The sequence below is a fragment of the Chaetodon trifascialis genome, chromosome 2 (genome assembly GCF_039877785.1).
Source record: "Chaetodon trifascialis isolate fChaTrf1 chromosome 2, fChaTrf1.hap1, whole genome shotgun sequence".
Classification (NCBI taxonomy): domain Eukaryota; kingdom Metazoa; phylum Chordata; class Actinopteri; order Chaetodontiformes; family Chaetodontidae; genus Chaetodon; species Chaetodon trifascialis.
In genome coordinates, this window is record NC_092057.1 from 18,673,954 (window position 1) to 18,698,836 (window position 24,883).

The 24,883-nt window shown below is 43.8% G+C and overlaps 2 protein-coding genes across 5 annotated transcripts; both read right to left on the reverse strand.

Annotated features, from left to right (window-relative positions):
* LOC139343762 (uncharacterized) lies at positions 1-5,543 on the reverse strand. 4 transcript variants are annotated; one of them, XM_070981568.1, is made up of 7 exons: positions 5,364-5,543; positions 4,499-4,621; positions 4,134-4,275; positions 3,924-4,032; positions 2,897-2,987; positions 1,891-2,079; positions 1-1,403 (listed from the first exon to the last, which is right to left on the reverse strand). In XM_070981568.1, the coding sequence occupies exons 1-7, from the start codon at positions 5,398-5,400 to the stop codon at positions 1,276-1,278; spliced, it is 819 nt and encodes a 272-aa protein (XP_070837669.1). In that variant the 5' UTR covers positions 5,401-5,543; the 3' UTR covers positions 1-1,275. The 4 variants fall into 4 exon arrangements, with proteins under 4 accessions (XP_070837669.1, XP_070837678.1, XP_070837660.1 ...); XM_070981577.1 differs by having other exon boundaries at positions 1,891-2,076; positions 5,364-5,451; XM_070981559.1 differs by lacking the exon at positions 5,364-5,543 and having other exon boundaries at positions 1,891-2,076; positions 4,499-4,872.
* A 6,195-nt stretch (positions 5,544-11,738) lies between these two features.
* Positions 11,739-24,807, reverse strand: pik3r6a (phosphoinositide-3-kinase, regulatory subunit 6a). The gene is made up of 6 exons (XM_070982677.1): positions 24,516-24,807; positions 19,007-19,127; positions 17,375-17,448; positions 16,952-17,066; positions 15,135-15,205; positions 11,739-14,775 (listed from the first exon to the last, which is right to left on the reverse strand). Exons 1-6 carry the CDS (start codon positions 24,589-24,591, stop codon positions 14,663-14,665), a joined length of 570 nt encoding a protein of 189 aa, XP_070838778.1. The 5' UTR covers positions 24,592-24,807; the 3' UTR covers positions 11,739-14,662.
* Between the last annotated feature and the right edge of the window lie 76 nt (positions 24,808-24,883).

A 24,883-nucleotide genomic window follows, 5' to 3' on the forward strand; every position in this document is an offset into this window, starting at 1 on the left:
GATGTTTTTATACTTTACTCTCTTTACACTTAATTTTTGTCTTTTACAGGAGAGGAAGCCACACAACACCCATGTCCCTCTTTTACAGATCTATTTGGTTCAAAAGACAAGACGACTGCCTGTCTCAGCCATCTGTTGAGCATTGATGGTCCTTCTCAGGAGGGAGATGACCCATGGCTTGGTGTAATATATGAGGCTCCTCCTTGTGGTCTACAGGCTGGTAAATGGATTGTCACACACCATTGTCTCCTGGGTATCTGATGTGCCAAGACCCTGTTTGACATTGTACATCAGATGTATGACACAGTACACTCTCTCCTGGAAAAGGTGGCTTCCCCACACTGGCACAATGCGCTGAAGTTGGCCATGGCTTCCAACACCTTGCCAGCAGCCCAGCCATTCGCCGTTATGTGGGCGCCACTGAAGGACGCCATATCGACATCAATGTCCACATGGATGGTTACCTTGGTTCAGTCCACAACAATAGGGTGCGAAGAAACAGTCCAGTGTTCACCACGGGCTGTTGCTTTAAATGTTGCTGCAGCAAGGAACTGTGGGACAGCATTATCTCATTTCCTTTCATTAAGGATGGGCCAGATACAAAAAGGAAGCACCGAAGCACCTTTTCTTAGCTTTTCAAGACTGCAAACCGCTCTTATTCTATCTTATTCTTGTGTTCTGATCTGAACTGGACCCAGAATGCACTCGGTTTGAATTCCACAAATGTGTCACGCCACACATCTTATGACAGTTAGTCTAAGAAACTGGAATATCCAAGCAGGTTCAGCAAGTTGGACAGACAGGTTAAGTCAAAAAGACGGTCCTTCCACTTTGACACTGTGGACTCATGAACCATGCCAGCCTGGCACACCTGTACCCATGTCCTCGTTTTGACTCGGTGGCTCACCACATCTGAGACACCGCCCCACACCCTTCTGTGGATTCCACCCTCACACAGACTGTGGGGCTCCTGGCATCTGTATGGATCAGATTTGTACAGCTGGTTCAGGCAAATACTGCAGCTTTTCATCAGTTTTATGACATTTCGGCGCTCACTCAAGGCTGCCAAAGGCTGCATATTCTGCATTGCTGCCCTGCACTTTAAATCTCCTCTGCTCATCTCTCTGAATAGAATTTGTTTGGTTATTTTAACCAGGTCAACCAACAACCATTGATCATTTCAATTCCTGTGTCCTTTGTTTCTTTCCTCTTTTTACAGGAGTCAATCACATTTCTTCCACATTTCATGCTTTGACTTGATACGGTTTTTCTCTGTCAGCCTTTCAGCACCTTCTCTTTGAGCAGGTCCAAGATGACCTGCCTCTCTTGGCTCTCCAGCTCAAATCTCCGTTCCCTCTCTTTTCTCTCAGCTCCCAGACGTTCCCTCTCCAAAGCGATCTTACCTGAGAGTTTAAAAAAAAAAAGAAGGGGGAGGGGTGAAATCTGTTATTCAATGGCAGCATAACAGTCAATATACTGTAGTGATTTCCCTCTTAATCCTGAGATCATTTTAAAGAAAGCTTTGAGCCTTTCTAAGTGACATTAACAACTGCACACGTCAAGTCAATGACTGCACTGAGAGGTGACATGTCGTCTTTAAAGTGCAAGAGTAAAGCGAAATGGAAATTTAGAATGACTATCAGGCTAAATTCAGTGCAAACTTCAGTAGAAATTTGTCTAGGACTTAATAATAAATAAGGTTTTTAGAGTTTATTGATGTTCCATCCTTAAAATGAATGAGAACTTAATCTGCTACAACCAATATCAGTGACAAATTGTGGCCCTTTGCAAGACACAATCATCCACATAAAATGATGCCTTTAACACAGCTGGGACAAATACTTTTGCCCCCAGATGAAATCGTTCTACGCCGCTCTCTACAAATCTTACTCCTTTGAATCTCTAGTTCCTCCCGACGCAGGGCGAGCTCCTCCTCTCGCAGCCGCTGCTCCGCCTCCGAGCGCTTCTCCAGGAAGCTGAGGATCTCAGAGTAGGTCTGGCAGCAGCACTGGCAGGGCCGCTTGGCCATGGGCGCCGCTGAAAGCTCAGCCATTTCCTCACGATCTTCTTCTGGTTCTGCTGCGACAGTAATTGAGAAAAAAATGATGAATTAAACCATGTTTCGCTGTGGATTGTATTATCAGCAGACACCTATAAGCTGTCAATGCCATGTTTAGTATTTCTACCTTGAAACTGCAGAGGACCAATGACAGTCTAACAAACACAGATTCAGACAGCCCATCATAAATCACAATCCCATCAACTTGCAGGGTGGAGCTACAGTGAAATGAGGAGTATCAGAGGAGACGCTGGGTGTGGCTGCGCGTCAGTATTTTACAAGCTAAGCGTCACTATTTTCAAAACGATGGCAGTGACATGTTTGTCTGGTTTCGGTTGCAAAGCTACAAAAGGAGAAATGGTGAGCCTCCATGTTTTACCACAGGATCTGAGAACCTGAAACCCAAACTGCAGCCTGCAGAGGCCTTTCTCCAGAGCACTATGATGAATATTGGACACAAAAACAGACAGATTTCGCCACAAAATTTGTACTGAAGCCCAACGCTGTTCCATTTTGAGGCATGGAAAACCTTATAAACATGTAATTTTGATGCACAGAGGTGAGACTTTGGGGTTTCATCAATGCCTGGAGAGGAACTAACATCACGCAGTATTTGTGACGCCGGTGTGGACCGCACCTCTGACTCTTGGCTGCATCTTTTATTACAACCACATTATTTCAAATTTTACGAGTAAACAAACTTGCCTCTCAGCAGCAGGTGATGATTGAGAAGGAATGACCTTGGAGACAATAATGAATACACTTTCTTTCAGCTGTGTGTTGTGGGTATGAAGTGACAGAGTCTTGTCCCGTCTTGCACTCTCAGTCTGTTTTTACCTGCAGAGGGTGTTTGTGCGATAGTGATGTTGGGTTTGTCCTGCTCTGGTAGACTTAGTTCCTCTATGGCTCGCTTTCTCAGCTCATCCTCCTGGGAAAGATGAGGGCGAGGATAAGTGTCACTTGTACAACCAACCGAACAAAGAAAATGAGAAAACAGAAACAGGTGTTACCAACACTAGTGATAGGAGTAACTGTAGCAGCAGTGATAGTGGAAGTGTAATTGTGCCTGGATGTCACCAGGAGGAAAAAAAGGAAGTGGGCAGGTAGTTACAGAGAACATGAACAGAGAACATCCAAGTCAGCAGATAGCCATTTGCTGACTTGGATGTTCGATTTCTCCGACTAGCCTCAATTCCAATGAACTGCTGAAACAGATAAACTAGACAGACAGAAAAAAAGTGGTGTATTGACTCAAAGTTTAACGAGATAATGGGCCTCCTGACCCCAATAACAAAGTGTGGAGTTTAAAATCTGTAGCTGAAAAATAGAAGGTGCAAAGCAAGCGGAAAACATCATTTCACATCATATGGGTTATACCACTGGTTCCCAACCGGGGGATGAAATCCACCAGGGTGTCACAAAATAAAAGATGAGGGGTTGAGAGCCGATTACTGAGACAGGAAAGTGTGCTAGTATTTGTGTTATCTCTTGGGACTTCTCTTGAAACGAGCTTTTTTCATGTGAAGCGGTGTGCTTCTTCTGGCCTCTGACGATTATTCGGATCGGTACTATTTTGAAAGAAAAATCCCACATCTGTGACAAGGGGCTCAAAATGGTCACCACATCATTTTAAGGGGTCACAAGCTTGAAAAGTGTGGAATCACTGCACTATACAATATCGCGTGATTTTAATAACCACGTCAGTGTTTAAAATCTCTGTTGGTCAGCATGGAGAAATCGCAGCATGAAGCTGTGTGATACTTAACCTGCCTCTGAACCAGCTCGCACGCACTCGCTGTGAGAACACATTTCTGGTTGCGTCACATATGTTTGCCTGCTCTTCTCTGACACTTCTGACACCCACCTGGTACTTTGTGCTCTCCCCGCTGGCCAGGAGTCCCTTCTCAGCCTCCAGCTCCAACACTTCATGGAGCAGATCCTCCTTTTGGGCATATAACCTCTCTGTCCCGAACCTGAGCACACCGAAAGCACACACACACATTACTCATATTCCTTTTTTGGTGAGGGTCTAAGTCACCAATCATCTACCTCAGGTCCTAGTGACCGAACCAACCGGCGCAGACTGGGAAAGTCCTGTTTCTTGTAGTAGTCTAACAGCAGCATGGTCCTCTCCCTACACCTCCTGGCATCCACCTCAAAGTTTTCATCTTGAAGGGCTGCAGTGATAATCTCTCCCACACGGGCCCAGATCCGTCCTGATAGAGAGTTCACACACACGTGAACATACAGTATGCAGGAAATAACTGTGTAGCCAATCGGCTTGTGAATACACAGGCATGTCTGATGTCTGTACAGAAATGCTGCTGTGCAAAGACCCCCCTCACTGTTAGACAGACATTAAATGCCATTGCAGCTCCACAACTTTTGTCACACAGGAAGTGCAGCTCTGACTGCTTCCTTTAAAAAAAAAGGACTAACCTGGCTCTTTGGAGGCAAAGGGGTTCTGGGCGATAACCTCCCGCAGAAGGATGATGTCATGCCGCGCTGAAAAACGTACCTGGCGCTTTCGGGGAGTCGTGGATGGGCCGGCGAGGGAAAAACCTGAAGTTGGGTATAGAGTACAATAGAATAGATACGGCCTAGAAATGTGTTGAAATGCAGTGAGGTGAGGGTCTGCTTCAGAGCTGCTCTGACCTCTGACCTTCATGAGCAGGAAACAAATACATATCCCATAATTACTTTATAATAGCATTCATTATTAGCATTAAAAATACCAATTTGGGCATATACTAACGCTAACCCTACTGTAACCTGAGAAACCAAGTGTTTTTATCGAACCAAAACCTTCATACTTCCTGACATAAAACTGCAAGTTTCATTAAACTGACCTATAGCAGATGAATATGGGGTCTTTAATATATTTCAGAGTAATGGATTAATTTACTCATTGGATTCTTTTCCAATCACTGCTACGTGTTATGACCATGCATATAACTAGAAAGCCATGATGTGGAATACAGTGGGCCTGTGTTTAGGTGCAGGGAGGTACGTGGTGGCAGCAGCACAACTGCTGTTTGACAGCAGCTCTGTCACAGCGCACAAGTGCACGCAGCCCGCAGCCTGCAGGCACCAGCATCCAAGCACAGAGACGAGACAAACAGCCCGGAAAGCCCCGTTAGCCCCGCAGAGGCTACAGCACGTTCAATGCCCAACCTATGCGTCAGGGGAGGAGGAGGAGGAGCGAGTGCGCACGGATCGAGAGAAGCACCAAAACGCAGTTTAGGAGACGTTAATATAAGTGGTTGAAAGGCGCGTTAGACGTGCAGGTGGTGTTGTATCTCACCGTTGTTGATCGGCACCTCCACCACAACCCGTTCCATGTTTCTGTTGGGTGCATCCGGGGACCGCCTGACGCGCGCTGTACACGTCCACCCACCAGTACAGGTTCCCCACTGACGTGTAACTCAACTTGGCGGAGGATCAGAATCGGGCAGAACAGAGACGCCGCTCTTCACTTTTTACTGCGCTTACTGCACATGGCCGCAAGGTGGAGCCAGAGAACTGCTGCTCAGTGGTGCTGAACGGGATGAAGAGGACAGAAGAACATCTGCAGCAATCTGACTGCACCAGTGTAAACTGTCAGAGGGAAAACAATATTTCTCCTCCAGCCACCAGGACATGGACACGTGACATCAGTAATCTCAGGTTGAATGTAACTGAGTACATTTACTCAGGTATTTGGATATCTTTGTTATAAAGCACTTTGAGCTGGATTTCTTGTATGAAAGGTGCTACTGTACCTCTAAGTGTACTTAAGTGCAAGACCAAAATAAATGTTTGTATATGGTCTTGCACTTAAGTAAGTACTTAAGTACTTGTACTTGTCTTTTAATACTTCTGCTCCACTATGTTTCAGAGGGAAATGTACTTTTTACTCCACTAAAATTATTCTGAGAAGAGTTTCAACAGTAAAATCCTATTTTTTGTATTAAAGCATGAGCAATAATATCCATCCATCCATTATCTATACTGCCTATCCCTTTCGGGGTTGCGGGGGGCTGGAGCCTATCCCAGCTACGATGGGCGGGAGGCGGGGTACACCCTGAACCGGTTGCCACATGCAAGGACAAACAAACATTCACACTCACACCTACGGACAATTTAGAGTCATCAATTAACCTAATGAGCATGTTTTTGGTCTGTGGGAGGAAGCCGGAGTACCCGGAGAGAACCCACACATGCACGGGAAGAACATGCAAACTTCACACAGAAAGGCCCCGCCTGACCCGGGGATCGAACCGGCAACCTTCTTGCTGTGAGGCACGCGCACTACCTGCTGCGCCATATTTTTACTTGAGTAACACTTGACTTGTATCAGAGTATTTCTAAAGGGTAGTATTAGTGCTTTAGCTTAAGAATGATCTGATGTATTCAGATAAGTAAAAATAAAGGATCTGACAACTGACAGAAATACAGTTTCTCCTAATTCTAGCACAATATGCAAACACAAAGAATGACAGTCTAATAATCTTCAACATTTTGCAAAAAAAAAAAAAAAAAAAGAAGAAGAAGAAGAAGCTTTAATCAATGCTTAGAAGCAGGGAATAGTGCATGCATTGCAGTGGCATTCCTCAACTTCACAGTCATCATGAATCATTTGGGTCTGAACGCCCTTTGACTCCCCTTACAGCTCCTCAGATAAAAACTTTTTGTTCCCAACAGTCATCATGAAGTCGTTCATTTATCCAGATTGCTGGTTCTGGATGCTTATTCTGTGTTATGGTTGTAGATTTCATTATCCGTCCCAAAGTCCAAGACACAAACATCCAGTCCATCCTGACTGCTGTGAATGATCTGGACAGCAGTGAAAACTGTATACGTGTCCAGTGATGACTGAAAAGCTTGCAAAACTGCGAAGCTGTTTGGGACTTCTCTTGAAACGAGCTTTTTTCATGTGAAGCGGTGTGCTTCTTCTGGACAAAATGAGGAAGCACTTCATTATATTTATCTTTGAATTGACTTTATTTCCAACATCTACCACATGCCTAATGTTTGCTTTGGCAAAAAATGATTTACTGTATTTTCAATTTCTGTGCTGCAATTATTTCTTGTTTCTAAGGTGATTCTGCAACCATCCAGTGTTAAACATATCCAGGCATCCCTCCCAGACAGCAACTCTGAAATCAAACAGTACATGCTACACTTTGTCTGTGGTTTTATGCTCAACTTTTAGACAGGCAAGTATTTAGAATAGTCTCGCTTGGAATGAATTTTGTCAATTACACAACACTTAACCTTGAGTCCTGACAAAAAACCCATAAATGCTGAGCTGGACCGTCATGTGCATTTCCTCTGTTTGGCACTTGCATTGTCATCTGTTTATAAGACCGGTCATAGCTGCTAATGTGCAATATATCACATTTATTTGGTTTATTTGCAGTCTGCCAGAACGACTGCTGCAATTAACACAATCAAATTTTAGGCACATAGCCAAAGCTACATGACCTGTAATAAATGCCAATACAAAATAACCTTTACATTTATTTCTGCAGCCAATCAGAAGTGAAGGGAGCAAAATCAGGAGTCAAATTATGTCTTTCTCTGTGGAGCAATTATAAAGAAGCACAAGGTGCAAAGCTAAGGAGAAAATAAATGACCGTGGAACGTGTGGTAATGTTTCCAAAGACGAGTGTCCTCTGGTCCTAAAACACACAGAGGCCTGCAGGTGCTCGAACACACTCACACTCTGTCGCTGCAACTTTGGCATTTTTCTGAGCAAACCCACATTTGCATGACGTTGCTTCTGACATAATGAGAGGGAGATAAGCAGGGAAGCAGAGCCGGGACCTGGCAGCCTGCAGCATCGTAATCATTTGATTATTTGGTTAGAGATGCTGGGGGAGTGTTTTGAGGACACATTGGGAGGGAAGGAGGGAGGACAGGAATGGAAACAGAGAGAGAGAGAGAGAGAGTGGAGGGAGGACAGAGTGGGAGATGAGTCAGAGCTGTTTTTTTTTTTTTTTTAAAGAGAGGAAATCAGTTTTGTTTCCTGCATTGGTGACTTTAGAAGGAGAGTTAATTGAACTTGGCAGCCTTCCAAGCAAAGGCGCTTGAACTGCCCACGCTCTCATTACCAATGACTATGATGTTGAGTGTTGCTGTTATTTAGAAACCTCCGGACTGAAGAGAGCCTCCAGGACACACGAGAAACAGTTCGATTTAAAGCAGAACTGTATGACAGTGGGTGGGCAAACAAAATATGGAATGTGTATCAAAGCACTATTATTGAATGTGATCATTATCATCATCAGCTGCTATACACTCTGTTTATATAGTAGCAATCATCACAGTGGTTACGAGCATGAAAGAATAAAAAGCAGGCAGGCTCCAGCTGCCTGCACACCAGCAGCTGGTATCCTCTCTGCTCAGATGTCACTGGATTGTTAATGAGCCAGGACACACAGTCCTGGTGCTGCAGGATCAAAGAAGTCTTCCAGGAAAATGCTTGAGAGCACACCGACTTCCACAAGGCCAACACGAGGAGTTAACAACAATCTGACACCCACAAATTGCCTTTTCTTCACTCTTTTGCAGTGTTGAAAACGCATGTTTCTGCCTTTGGACACACATCTGTGTATCTGCACTCTTATTTTTGCAGCATTGTTTGTTATATCCACTGTGTTTTTTGTTGTATTTATCATCTGTTGGAAGAAACTGCCTTCATTATCACATTGTCACATTTTTCTGTATATGACATATTGGGGTGAATTTTGTTGCTGCAGTAAATACATTATGCTGCTGTACTGGTTGGTTAAGCACACCTGTCTTAAACCAATGCATTCAGTGGATAATTTTTGAATCAACTGTAATTTGCAATGTAATATTTAAAAAAAAAAAAAACAGCCCTTGTTCTACTATTAGAAAGGAGATACAAGTACTTCTCTCTCTCAGATAATACACATATTGTAGCAGATGTGGTTATTGTGATCATGTGTTGCCCCTTCAGTCTCACTCTTCTGTGTTCTTGCAAAGGCAGGCAGACGTACTGAGCACTTCAGTCAGCACAGTAGGCGATATGAGGGGTATGAAGGGGAGTGCCACCCCCCTTGTTAGCAGAATTAGCAGAAAATGCATCCTCCTTGTTAGTCTGCCGTCCCCCCTCTCCATTTCCTGGTGGCAGAGAGCTTGTAGGGGCAGAGGGGTTGTATAACTGAATATGTTAGTCTAGTCTGACTCACTGATCCTCTATCTGACTGAGGTTTGTGTAAATTATAATCTGTAGCGCGTGCCATGGCTCTGAAGCATCAGTAGCCTAACTGTGTTTCGATAAATCCATGGCGCTGTTCGTGGTGCCGAAGTAGGAGTCAGTTTCGTGTTGGATCTCTCAAACTCTCTGAACAATAAATAAAGCGTCACTCTCATGATCAAGTAGCAACGTGTAGCCACAGAAGAGTGAGAGGATCATAGAGACACACTGCTGCCTGTAGGATTCCTCTAATATTCCTGTATGATCGTCCCCCAGACCAAACCACCTCTGTAACAAAATAGTTTAGGGGAGACAAGACTACAGATATAGTTTCGACTATTAGGTTATGGCTATACCCCCTTGCTAAAAGTGAACAAATCCCCACCTGATTACATATAAATACAATCTTACGGCTGAGGATATAAATTTGGATTCAGCAAGTGTCTTCTTGACGGACAATTCAGCAAAGCTGATTGACGGTTATAAGCATTAAAAGAGGCTGCTGCTCCTGAGCCATGTCAGTCAAATTCAACATCAAAGATGAAAACTGAGCTTCAAATTCAGCACTAAAAAGATTTCTTTTTAAATCTGCATGACTGCTTTTGAGTCAGATATTTTGTGCTGTCGTAAAGAGTCACAGTGGAACGAGGATTTGAAGCAACATGCAGAGCAGAAGGCAGGGCTGGTGCAGTTCAATGGATTTATGAAGATGAATGACAACAAAGCGAGACCCACAGGGGGATGAGGCAGGTGAGGGTCAAAACCAGAGTGAAAGTCCAATGCGGCAAACAAAACCCAAACAAAGAGAGCAAAATGAGAAAACAAGCAAAATCCAGGGAAAACAAAGCAAGAGTCCAAAATCTCAGTAACACTGGGGAAACACTCACAAAGGCAGGGACGCTTGGCAGAGGTGGGACAAAGACAACACACAGGGAAGAACACCAGCTTAAACACACAGGGAGGGAAGACGAACAAGGAGCAGGTGAAAACAGTCACATACGGTAAACCTTCAACATAAAACAGGAAATACAAAACTAATCAAGCTAAATCAGGACATGTTCACGTGCTCATCATTCATTTATAACACCCCAGGTGATCACTGGGACAAATTAGTGGCAAGACAAAGTCGTGACGCCTTATCCAGCTCTCTTAGTACATCCATGAGCAGGCGCGTGGACTTCATGGAGTCTTTTAATCACTGTGAGGTTGCCAGGCAACCAGCTGCAAATTGACTTGTTAATTAGGAAGCGTTAGAGGTGTTTGTATGGGTGTATTTTAGATCTATGGAGAGAGAGCCAAGCTGTCTGCCCCTGCTCCTTCTTGGATCCATCACACTAAAATCTACAAATCAAGGTAGAAATTTTAAGAAGTCGCAGGTATAAATTTCAACAGCCACACAAAGGGGATCACAAACTCAGCCTACCACCTTAAAAACAGCCAGAATTATAAGATTTCTGTCCAAACAAGATGCAGGGGGAAAAAAAAGATGTGTTTCTCTTCAGCAGACTAGATTGTAATGGTGTGTTCACAGGTCAGTAAAAAATCAATCAGGGAGCTGCAGCTTGTTCTGAATGTTGCTCATTAACATTAAGAGAAGTGGGCACACTCACACTGATCCTTAAATCACTGCACTCGCTTCCTGAATGAATTTTTCAAAATGACTCGTCTATAAAGCACTAAATGGTCTCAGACCTGAATACAGCTCAATGTTAGGAAGCATCCAGACCCCTCAGGTCACCTGGGACAGGTTTAACACTGTCAGCTAAGTCAGGACTTCAAACTTTATTGCTTTCCAATGAATTACATTCATAACTTCTTTTAAATCTACAAGTCTTTGCTTGCTTTTGTTTTTATTTTAATATTTTCTTAGTGTCTTAAACCCATAAACCAGCCTTGCCTTGCTTCCAGTCTTTATGCTAAGCTAAGCTAACCGCCTGCTTCCACGTGAATGAGTTCACAGTTATGATAGTGATATTGATCTTCAATGTAACTCCTTGCAATTAATGTGATCACATCAAGGCTGTTATAGAGGGAAATCTGGATGTCTCTTCTCCATAAAACAGCTTTCTAAAAACCATTTTCACCTTGTTTCAAGGAATAAGATAGAGAAGTGGAGATTTCTGGCTCAGAGCATGTGAAAAATGAAGAAAACGGCTTTTAAAGATATATTCCATCGATTTTTAGACAAAAAAAAAAAAAGACACTCCAGATGAAAAGGATAAAAAAGTAACATATAGATGTTCATGAAACTTCCCCAGTTGATTACTTACATTAAGACAACAGTTTTTTGTTTGTACACGTTTTGTGAAATGTTATGCGTAATTATGCAAATATTATCTAGGTAATTAAAACAGAAAATAAACATAAAAAAATAACTGCTAGATGTGTATTTTGGTCTGAAAGAAGACGTTATGGAAGCAAAATGTGAGAAGAACAGCAGCACCCGTGATGAGAATAATAAGACTGAATCTTGAGATAAGATTTCATTTATTACATTTTCATCTTTAACTGAGAAGATTTAGGAACCCTGCACCCTGAACATTACTTAAAACAAACAAACAAACAAACAAACAAACAAACAAACAAACAAACAAACAAACAAACAGGTCCTTACAGTGTTCCCTTGGCAGTTTCACAACACATGCAGCCTCGCGCTACAATCCAGTGGAGTTGATGACATAACAGGCCGAATGAAACAAGAAGTGAGAGCGTACCATCAAGTCACAGTAACCATAGCAACAAAGCAGTGACAGCTACTGGACGTCTTGTTATCACCCCCATGTTCCCAGGCACGCGGACGAGCACAGGTACGCAGACTTCACGCCGTGGCCTCCTGTGCACGGTGAGCGCTGCAGAAGGCGGACGGGCTCGTGGCATTTGAATGACAGCCCTGCCCTTTCCACACAGCGCTCACTGAGAGCTGCCCTTGTGGGAACTCGCAGTGTTTTCACTAAGGATGACTCACACTGAAAGATTAGACCCCCCCCCACCACTAACTCTGTGCCCTCTCTTCCTTCACCTCCCTTGCTTTCAGCCACTTCACCATCTCTTCCTCGAGCATTTTCTCTTTCTGACTCCCTCTCCTGCCGCACCGTGTCGACACGGTCCCCTCCATGTCTCTGTGCTTCCTCGCTTGACTTGTGAAGAGGAGGTGTAACGCACCCTCCAGCTGGTGTGAACAGCTGGTTTTATGTCTAAATGTGAAATTGTGAAAAAGAGAAACATGTCGCACACTCGACGTCCCCACGCAAAAGATAATCACTGATGAGATGAAGGTCTTGGTCAGAGAAAGCAGCTGTATGCGTTCACGGTGCGGCTGAGGAGCAGCACGCACTTGAAGAGTTCATTTCTGTATGAGCTGACTCATCTGCCTCAGATGATAGACTGTGTTACATGCAGTATTTCAGCATTACTGGCACACATCTAATTCCCCTGTGGACCCCCATGACAGCACCAGACATGGCTGCTGGGTGATATGTGACCCAAAGCCTCGATGACAGCGTTGAAACTGAATATCAAAAGATCCAGAGATTGAACAAAAGCGACAGCTGTGTCCATACCAAGACAAAAAAAAAAAAACATGCAGAGGAGAAACAAACTGGGAGATTCATCAAGAAATGTATAACCTTCAGAGACTTTCAGTTAGTTTAGTTAGCTGATCTAAAGAGTCTGAACAGGAGTGAGGGGGTTCACTTCTGGTTTTATTCCCACATTGAATCCAAATTCAGCTGCAGCAGCAGCGTCTCCTGTTTATCTTTCCTTCTCTGACCACGATAGCGCTCCAGTATTTGTTTTTGTCACATCTGTGAAGTCTCATCACGCCGATCCATCTGACCTTCCTTATTAGCTCATTGTAAAGATATGGGCTATACAGGGTTGCTATGGCGACTATTCTTCTTGGCAACACAGACATCTGCTCCGTAGTTTCATTGGCCATCCTCGCCCGATGTAAAGGACACTGATACACCTTCTACATTCAGGCCATAATACCTGATAAAAAGCTGATAGCTTTTTTGTTCATGCTGGAAATGGGCTGAAGAGTTTTGACCCTGGCCAGCAGATTAGTATATGAAACATAAAGTACTTATTAAATTGCTGTCGAGTGTGCCTTAGCAATATGTTCAATGGAGTGGAGTGGTGTACTGTATATATTAGGTCTAGTGGTCTGCAGTGTCAGCTACAGGACGATCCATATCATTTGTGGAAACGGTGATACAAAACTGAGCACGAAGTAAGGCTCAAATGAAAGCAGTCTACATGTGCTGATACCTCAGTTTGCTCATGTACCTTCACGGACACCCATATATGTCTTAATACTGCATGTGTCCCCACATTACACTGCAGTCACTGTCTTTCCATTCTGCTGTGGATGTCTGTTAATATGTTGTGAGATTTCACTTTGTGAAAGTGCTTATACAGTATGTGCGATGTTAAAACCCTGAATCCTCCGAAATCTGCAAACTTCATCAGAAATATGTAACAAAATACTGCAGCAGGGTGACTGCTCAGTCTTCTCAAAAAGTAAAACACTGGGGCTGGTGAGGATCACTGCAGCAGAAACAAACAAGCAAACAGAAAAACTCGCAAAATTTGTATGGTGTGATGTTTTTCAGTGTTTTTTTGCAAAAAAAATAAGCACTACATCCCACAGTGCAGGACGTGGACAGTATGTTTTGTTACTGACAGAAAAAAACTGAAACTGAAACCAGACTTTAATCAATGTTAGTTAACCATTATTAACAGAAAAGGGAGCATCACGACACATCTGTTCTTCCTTCACAAACGAACTGAGGTATCATCGCTTTTCAAAAGGTCAAACCAATTTAGGAGTCAAATCACAAGTAACTTGATGCTAACAGAGTTCCCAATTAACGTCAATTTCATGAGTGTTGTCTCCTTAATGCTGATTATAAAGTTCCAGTAATTTGACTGGACTGGCCTGCCAATGAGGTGACAGTTATCACGACGTTCACTATGCATGCCTGACTTGTGCTGTTCTGTTTCTGTCCTTCAAACGCCGTCCTGTCTGCCTGAAAAAGAGAAATAAATACAGAAATAATCAGAAGCTGCTGGCTGAGAAGTCAGTGATTCGCTAGAGTAAAGCTGAAAACAGGAGTGGGACGACAGCCGTGGAGAGCAGACGCACAGTATGAAAACAAAATCTGATATGAAAGAGACAAAACAGATCCAACACAGGACAAACTCTGATCTCTGCAACAGGCTCTGCTCTCCCTCTGGGAAACTCTCAACCTGTGTCTGTGGTGCTCCACCCGTGCTTCAAAGTCTTTTTTGGACTGAAAAGCTGAATCTGGAAATATTGACTCCTGTAGAACAGCCGTTTCGGTTTGTGGCCCCTGTGTCAGCCCTGTAGCGGGGCCCCCCAGTTTGGCTCCAGGCTACATGATGGAGCATGTGAAGCCACAGCACTCCTTCAGCAGGGTGAGGCCTGTCTTAGTGAAGGGTGAGGAGGTCTGCTGAGCCCTGGATGGCACCCGTCTGGATGGTGCACCTGAGGCACAGAAAGAAAAAAAAGGGCTTCGAATGTTCTCCGAAACATGCTGCGCTGGACTGAGTTATGTTTGTTACAAGAGCCAACTTCATCTAGAAATATGAGCAATATCAATGACTTGACTGAGAGGACAGGTCTAAAGCACAGCCTCAGCACTCCCATTTCTAATTCATGGTGAATCAGTCAGTGGATGCGTGAAGCTTCATCCTTCAATGCGCTCAGGAGGAAAACACCTTGAACAAGAACAACATTTGGAACAAGGAAAGTATTTGCCACTGCTTATTCCCTCCTCGCTTCCCATTATTTGTTTATTTTCTATGATGTGGCACAAAGTTACAGCTCTCTTAATGCTTAAATACCTGTCTTCTTCATGTTTCTTGGGAATTTGGACTTCAGAAAATCTGCCATTTCCTTGTCTTCTTCGTTCTCCCTGTGGAAATTGAGAGACATTGATATAAAATGCATGGAAATGCGTGAATACAAAAAGCTATTTGACTATAATTTAAAGTCATCCATTACCTTCAAAAGAGAAGTTGGCCAAAATACATGCTGAGAGGAATCCCATGTTATACAGATACAGAAGTCAAATATGGTTTCTATTTTACACTCGCTGGACTTGCCATCTGTTCCACAAGCACTGGATCAAAACAGGCTGATTTTTAATAAAGAGATAACACACCTTCCTAAGACACCGACTGCATAAGAAACCCAAAGCAGTCCTGGCTGTTAGAAAAGATTGGATTCACTCTACAGATAAATTCAAGCTTCTCCTTGGCTATGAGGAGATTTTTAGATGGGATAACACCCTGCATGTTTGGATGTTTGCAGCACCTAGTGTGCTTCAATACTACAATCTAAATGCTAAATACATCAGGGTGCATGTGTACATGAATCTGTTATACAGAGTAAGCTAATTGTACCATCTTTCCTGCACTGAAAAGAAAAACTAAAACCTAAAAAGTGCAGGCAGAATTTTCTGGTGAAGGACAGCCAGGTGAAAAAAAAGGGAGAAACATAACAGCAGAACGATGTCTACATTTATCAGTATGGACAGCATGGCCTTGAGCACCGTCACATCCTCTCCTCTGGACGATCCATTACCACACTGCCGCTCTCCTGCTTCCTGCCTCTCACCTTCCCAGCAGCCCTTCAGCCTTTTCACAGCATGCTGTCAGCTGCCAACTCGAAGTGTTTATCACACAAACTAACAGCGCTTGATGCTGTCTGAGGAGGGGATTAAACCTAAAAAGCATGCATATGAGCTCAGTTGCTGCACAATGGAGCCACTGCAGGACAAAACACCTCAAAAGCAATAAGAAGCATTTCATTTGTTTTGTTTTACATATGTTTGACGTCTCTGCATTAGGAGGACATAATGTGCCAGACAGCCTGCTTTCCTCTGACGGTTTCCTCTCATATTTTGTAACATGCCCTGCAGGGTTTCATATAATATGTGTGATGAAGGAGTCTCAGAATGAATTTGTTGTGGCTGGAAGGTTTGGACTGCATTTAGACAGCCACTCTTCATTTCCTGCATGAATGAACCACCAACAACCAGCAGCAGCTGATGTTGGAGGCTCGGAGCCTGAAAAACACTGAAATACATGCGACCTGTTTTTTTTTGTTTTGTTTTTTAAATAATGCCAGCTCGTCTTGCAGAACTCAGTGACGCAGGCTGACACATCTTTAATTGAAATGGCTCTGTGCTGCGTGCTCTGCGGTGCACTCCCTCACAACTCTGTGCCTTAGGAAATGTTCCTTTGTTTTAATTGAGCGCAATGGGGCCGCTTTGCGGAAGCATGCATATGAATGATACTGAACTGAGATACAACTTCAGTAGCATTAGTGGTTACAAGAGAGGCTCCAACGTGAGGCCTGTCAGTCACTATAAGAATGTTAATGAGTGTTGCTCATGAATTAGCACCATCAAAGATCTGTGCTCCTGTGCACGAAAAATCTACGTTTTTTTTCCACTTGGGTGAAGAATTCCTCGAAGCCTTTTCTGGGAGATGGCACGAGTGCTCTGTGTGCGCTGCATCTCTGTCTGGTGGATTTCATGTGAAGTATGGTTTCATTTTTTTTCTCCCCATTTTTAATTATTCATTCACAGCCTATAGCGACAGACACCAAAGGAGTCCTACCGAGCTGTAATGAAACCGCAGAGGCAGAAACCCACCTGAGTCGTTCAAACTCCACATCATCCACCAGGAAATCTCTGGTCTCGACCAGCTTGTGGATCTGCTGCAGGAGCTCTTCTTCCTTCTGCCGGTCCTCGTTGGACTTGTCATTGTCTGCAGCACGAGACGACTCAGTGTTTGTTCGGGAAATGTGAGGATTAGTTTTCTTGCTGAGATGAGAAAATCGATACCGCTCGCATTTTCTGTGCACGAGCCAGGAAGCGATTAGCTTAGCTTAGCATGAAGACTGCCTAGCTTAGCTTTATGCTAAGATAGAGTGAAGCTAAGTGTAACCACATGCAGTTATGATAGCGGCATTATCATCTCCTCAATGAAATCCTGGCAAGAAAGCAAATAGGTTCCCAAAATCTTTATCACTTTTTTAAAAAATATGTCCTCCATCAACAAGAAAGAGCTCTCACCTGGTACAGACACTAGTTTATGCAGCTCTTTCTTCAGACGTGTGATCTCCTTGCACAGTTGAATATCATCCATCCTGCACAGATGTGAAAGAGCAAAAGAAAGAAACACTTATTAGCGCTGCATATGCTCCATATCAGCTCACCTTCTACTGTACAGGGTAGCCAGGGCTGCAATCTTGACACCACTATTTGGGGAAATGAAATTCAAACAAAGCAAACTTGATTTTGATCTTACAGGCTGTCGCACGCCAGAGGTGACACAATCTATTCTTAGCAGAAATCCCTGTGACGCCTCAGTGACGGCTTTCAGTCTGTGCGTGTCTATATTGGATCATGACTGACGCTGAGGTGGGGTCGAAGACTCTGTGCTATGCCGGTCTGACGGCCCTCACGTGAACCCAGTATCACAGCAACCGAGTCTTTTTGGGAGACACGCACACATACGGGCACTCACAGGGCCAGATGCAAAATCACCCACACCTCACACACATTAATCAATGTCAGCAGAGTGAGAGCCTCGCCACCACCGTGCCTCGTCTACCTGTCATGGCGAGATGCTCTCCGCAGACGTGCAGGTGGAGGAATGGTCACAAGGTCTGGAATACAAATGAAGCGCAATACATTACTTACTCGAAGAAAAAACACCTTGGGGTTTTGTTTGTTTGTGGACTGCTGGTGAACAAAAAGGTGCTTCAAATCGTGACTCTCCATCTCTGTCCTCCTCCTCTCCTCCTCGTCCTCCTCCTCTCATTCTCCCACTTTATCTGCTTGACTCGTGCTTGCTACTCCACGCACGCCACTTCTCACATCCCCCCTGCTGTCTGCGCACTGTTACTGCCTATCTTTCAGAGGAGCAGATGAATAAATATCCATGCATTAGCCTGCTTAGAGGAAGCCAAGGTAAAGCCATTGAAATTTTAATGAAGGCCAGCTTGGGGTGCGATGGAGAGCAATAAGGGGAGAGAATAGAGGGCAGTGGTGTGTTTCAGGTAACAAGGTGTGCTCATAAATGAAAAAAAAAAATGGCTTAAATGATTTGAACTGCAGCCTGCAGATGGATGCTACTCTACAGTGACGTACTAGCTTCTGTACTATGGTTATTCTGGCTTGATCAGTGCAGTAATTTTGACTGATTAATCAACAGAATCATTCATTTATTCAGGTCTGTCACAGTAGTAACACGTTGTCCCATATGAATGATGCAGACTGTCCAGACTGACCAATCACAAATAACGTGCTGTTACATATGGCAACGACAAATTATCCACTCCATCAATCAGGATATTGTTTATATCAGGGACGGATGTCTATCTGGTCCAACACTTTGGTCCAGAGTGAAATATTGTGACAATTTTCTGGATGAAATAGTCATGGTCCCAAGTGACTTTGATGGTCTGGTGGTTTTTAATTGAGCGTCACCAATAAGCCAGTTGGAAAGACTACGGTTAAGATAGAGTATAAAAACAAACCAGCTCTGTGATGCGTACATGCTCGTCCACCACCCTTTCCGCCTTGCTGCGTAACGGTCACACTCTTTTCTGCACTGGCATTGAACTTGGTGCTGGACCGAACCGCAGACGGCAGCCATGACACCAAATTAAAGCAAGGCGTTGGTGTTGTTAAGTGACTCACATGTATCTGAGCTCTGATTCCCTCCTGACAAGGATGTCCCTGATCCTCTCAATCTTAAAAAGCTCCCCTTCAATGTCGTCCACGGTGATGGTGGAGTCTGCCATGGATACCACGTCGTCCTCTGAGGGAGAGAGACAAAGAGAAAGAGAAAGAGGACAGCTTTTATTCTTGAGTGATGTTACAAAAGACCACGTGTTTGACAAATGTGCAACGCTGACACAGAAACATAATTTATTTAGATGCTTTTCTTTATAAAACCCAAGTTTCATTATTTCAACAGGAAAATACTGTACAGACAGACACTACACACTCAGGAGCTTCTTTAAAAATGATCCAATTTGCCACTGCAGAGCAATAACTGCATATGAATCTGCACTTTGAACTGTATGAACAGCTGCAGCAGATGTGCTTTGAAACTGCAGCTTGTTGAGGATCAGAGCTCTACAGCCAAATTACCATGTGTCAGCGGTTGGCACGGCTCACATGGCTTCTCTCTCTCTGTCTCTGACACACACACACACACGCACACACACACACACACACACACACACACACACACACGCACACACACACAAACTGATTAACCAACCCATGTCGACGGGTCGGCCCAGGAAATTAGCCTCCCCCTGTATAGCTGTCAGATACACACTGCAGTCCTGTCTACTCTGCCATGTTCGGCTACTGAGAGATAGCTCACTGTTCATTCGTTCAGCAGCTTTCACCAACGCGATGTCCGCCGATGGAACCACCACAGTATGCAGCTGACACGATTGTTCCAATAATCATTTAATCATCTGACAGAAAATTTTGATAACTGATAGAACTGTTTCCGTCATTTATCAAGCAAAAACTAATTTTCTCTGTTTCATATCACTGTAAATTGAATCTCTTTGGGTTTTGGACTGTTGGTCGGAGCGAATAAGACATCTGAAGACATCACCTTCAATTCAGGACAGCTTTGATGGACATTTTTCAATGTTCAGACTAAACGATTGATGGATTAAGAGGCAGTTTATATTGACACCAGGATTCAGCTTGCCAGGATATTAAAGGAAAATATCTCTAATTACATGAAGTCTTAATATATCTTATTCTATATTGCACTTTGTACTCTGACCATGATACTGCATTAAATCATTATTAAAGAAAACTGTATGTTCCATAACAAACTACATGCTCAAAGGAATAGCAGAAGGTCCATTGGTGGTAGTAATCCCTGTAGAAATATCCTCCCTCACACACAGCGGCTCTGCTTGCATACAGTATTCTGCACAGAGGATGGCCTGGTCAACAGTCATATTAAACATAACGCTGCGTTTGAATCTGCCTCATGATGCACATCACTCCCCGTGTTTCTCCCTTCAACTGTATACTTTCAAATAAAACATTTCAACATGAAAAATCAATAATCAATCTAAAAAAATAAGGCAATTAATATAGAATTACATAATGTAAGACGGACTGATCTCAGCCACCATTTATAACAATGTGTGGGCTTGCTCAAAACAGCTCTGTAATACTTTTTAATGAATCTGTCCCAAGGCGTCCCCAAGGCCCGGAAACCTTTGCGTGGTGTGAAAGGACATCGAAGCATTTCACACACTGCAGCTCCTATACACTGTGAGCAGCTGCACAAGATTCAAATACACCAGCGTATCAGACACAGCTGTTTTATCCATGCACGTTAAAATACATACGGTCGATTTAATTTACCCTGGGATCCAAGCACGGTTGACCTTCTTGAAGACAGACAGTTAAAGTCATGCAGTGAGAGTCGCGATGCTGCAACTGAAGGTAATCACCACCGCCTGCTTTCAAATTGTTCCATTTAACTGTCACTTCCTTGCAGGGAGCTGCACAACAAGCGGGCCCAGCTGGACATAACCAGGGAGATATACTAATACCACCACAGACAGACAGCGCCTGCCCTTAAATCCTCTTTATATACACACAGCATTACTTAGCGGAGCTCTAGTGTGTAATATCTCTATTCTAGTCACATTTAGCCTTGGGGAAGGTAGGAGCTGACTGGGTTCAAAGTGCTGTGAAGACACGTCTTCTGCACTAGCATGAAAAGGGGCAGAATAGAAGTGTATCATGATAATTCAAGCTGGGATTGTATGACTTCAGGGTAGTAGTAAAAGCACCGTGGGAAGCATCAAGCATGCTTGCTTCTAATTGCGGGTGTACATGGACTCACATCCCTGCTGGCACTGAAGCTTTGTTTCAGGGCTCGGAACTGCAGTCTGCTTTGTGTGACAGACAAAAAGGGGAGCCTGAAGTACAGACAGATGTCTTCACACAGACTGTATTACTGTGACGAATGTGGCTGACGTCAGTGTAGTGTCAACACAACCTTGACATCTTAGGGGAGAAGGCACTGAGTGAACTGTTGCAGCCAGTATTAAACCGCTAATGAGGTGAAAAGTGTAGAAAGATGGAGGAAAGAGGAAATATAAATAAATAATAAACAAGTAAGCAAGCAATAATTTCAAAGGATACCTTGAAACTCAAACATACAAAGTATTTGCATCATAAAGAAAGCATTTTGTGGCTTGTTTCTAACTTTAAAGGAAGAGTTTACCTTTTTGCTGCGTATTCATATCAAACCTCTCTCATGTCTGTGCTCTAACTGTGACGTTAGAGCGAGAAGGCAGTTCGTTTTTCTTAATAAAGACCAGACGCAGGCGGAAACAGTTCACCTGGCATCACTCAGAGTTCAATAAGACACCTACCAGCACCTCTGAAGCTCACTAATTAACACACTCTGTCATGTTTGTTTAACACAGATGCTTCTTCATGCTAAACTACGCTGCTCCAGCTCCATATTGCAGATTTGAAGCAGCGTCAGCATTCGTTTTTTATGCAGGTGGCTATGTGTGCATGTTTGTGTTCAGGGGGTAATACCTCTCTGTGCACATCCTTTACTGTGGATGAGTGAGGTCAACATGCTCTGCTGGTTTATATCATGACAAATTAAGCTGAATTGTATCACCTCAGGATACAAAGAGGTGAATGTCTTTTTTCCATGACATGCGAGTCATGAATTAACCATTTTTCTGCCATATAATCTAATTCATTTAATCTCAACCAAATTGTTTTATTCCCCTAAATGTAAGCGTTACCTGAACAAAAGTGACTTGCTTCACTGAAATAAATGAGGCTGACAAGAGGCTGAACAGGTTTTCTTTGCAGCAGACGCGCTTACTTGTCATGCACAGGTGTAACAAATAACTATTAATTGCTGGAAGGGCGCCCTCTTTCAGGCTATTAGTTTCACCTGTGCTGCTGTGCTGATACGACTCGGTGAGACAAGTAAATGTCTGCTGTGGATAAAGGCCTGTTTCTGATTCTAACAAAGATGAGAGTGGAGTATCTGCCTCATGACATAATCACAGAGGCTAACTGGTTCTAATGCACATCCAAAACACAATATGAGTCTCACATTTCATGCTGATTTCAAGGAAAACCTGAGAGAAGGCACATTTCATGAGGACATGTACTGTGTGTGTGTGTGTGTGTGTGTGTGTGTGTGTGTGTGTGTGTGTGTGTGTGTGTGTGTGTGTGTGTGTGTGTGTGTGTATGAGTGTGTACCTGAGAGAAAGAGCCACTCACTCTTTGTATTCACGCTGCGTGCTCGTTACATCACAGGTGTGACGATGCCGGATGATCGTTGACCAGCAGCCATTCATAAAGCTGACGAAATGTTGTGCTTAAAAGTACAAACAGGATCTCAGCTGTCACATCTCTGCCTCTACCAGCAAGCAGCTGACCGAAACAGCGGGCTGCGAGCTGGGTGCAGGTACGTTGTCGTGAGGAAAACGTACAACATGATGTCAGAAGCGTTGTTTAGTACACTCCTAAATCGACAGCGGCAACATGTTCAGCTGCAGAGGCTTTCAAGGACAGGTTATTCCGCCACTGAGCAGTTATGAGTCATCACCAGACCACTTTGAAATGTTCCCTCCTTCACACTTTTCCCCATTTCTCACCTCCCCAACCCTGCCCTCCCCTCCTTACCCACACCCAGATGATGTGAATTACATCATGAGCTCAGTCTACAGTCTGTGCTCTGACGCCATCCCTCTCTTTTTAAACTGCCACAATGCGCTGTACACCTGATGAGGCAGAACAGCATGACTGACTGACTGACTGACTGATGGATCGGCCAGATTAGAGGCCGAGAGGCAGAAGTGGAGGAGAGGAAAGAGGAGAAGAGGGTGATGAATAAAGGAGGAATGAAATCTTCCAGTGTGGAGCAAAAGCAGATTGAGTGTTAACAGTGATTCTGCACAGCTTTCTAAACTTCCCACCTGACTGATCACATCAATACACTTCATAGATTGTGCACCAGTACGACCAGAAAACCTTGACAACAGGCTGCTTAGTTCACACAACGTTGATGTACAATTCTACGACGTTCAGCAAAGTCGAGGAACAGAGCTGAAACGAAATTAATCTGCAGCTATTTTGAAAATCGATAGTTTCACTGGTTTTTCAGCGCTCCGGCTTCTCCAATGTGTGTATGTTCTCCTCTAAACTGAATTTCAAGACTGTTGGTCAGGCAAAAAAGGACATCTGAGGACATCTTTAGAGAACTATGATGGACATTTTTCTCCACTTATTGCTTTATTGAAAGCATTAAGCTTCGTTGATCATAAAAGCAACTATTAGTTTCAGGCCTTTGAGGGACATTATTACTGAGTCTATCGAACGCATGAGTGATGACTGATGACCCACATGTGGCTCATCAGTCATCACACCTGGACAGGTCATTGAGTAATGGGTCCTCACCTTATTCTAACACAAGTATTATTCTCGCACACAGTCCTATCACTTCAGAGGACGTTACATTGACTTCTTTTTCTAGAGACTTACCGTAACCATGACCTTAGCCTAAAATTTAATGGTTTACATTATGGGGACTGTTGTATCCCCATAAGGAAGGGGAGTCCTTTGTAAACACATTTATGCCCCTACAACATGAGTAACACATGTCCACGCACGCACGCATGCACGCACGCATGCACGCACGCGCACACACACACACACACACACACACACACACACACACACACACACACACACACACACACACACACACACACACACACACACACACACACACACAGTGGAACAGACACCTGTGGATTCCTGACATTTTCAGAGCTGCTCCTATGCTGCAACTAGAAAAATACACTGATTGGATCAATCAAGTATATATATAAAAAAAGACCCAGATATAAAAAGTAGAAGAGCAAAAATCAAACTATAGAAATCTGGTTATACGTTTTAGTGGGACAACACAGAACATAAACCTATGAAGCCTTACAGGACCACTATGGCGAAGCCATGAATGATATTAGAAACAGTGTAGAGACAAAAGACACCATAACAACCTGTGTCAATGTTATGGTAATAAGAGCATGAGGTGCAGTGACACATTAGGAGAATTAAGATATTTTGGAAACTCAGCCCACAGATCGATAAGTAATAATACTGCAGTAACCTGGTTTGTTGCCGTCTCTGGTCCATTCTGTGCGCTCCAGTGAACCGTACTGATGAGATCCTTGCTTCTTCTCCATCAGTCCAGCAGCTGCTCTGCTCTTCTCTTCTTTTCTCTTCTCTTTTCCCTGCGCTTCCAGTTGCAGTGGCTGGGAAACAACTACAGGGGAGGGTCTTGCAGTCACAGTCTGCTGCTGTATTTCATTGAGTCATCGCCAGTAACCAACCTGTAGAGGCAGAGACAGCGAGATGCTCTGGCAGTCCCCACCAGCTCTGGCAGGTGCTGGCATATGTGTGTGTGCAGCGCACCAACTCTCACTGTCACCCAGAGCTCACGCTGGTTATAGTAACTACATAGCACCATCTGGTGGC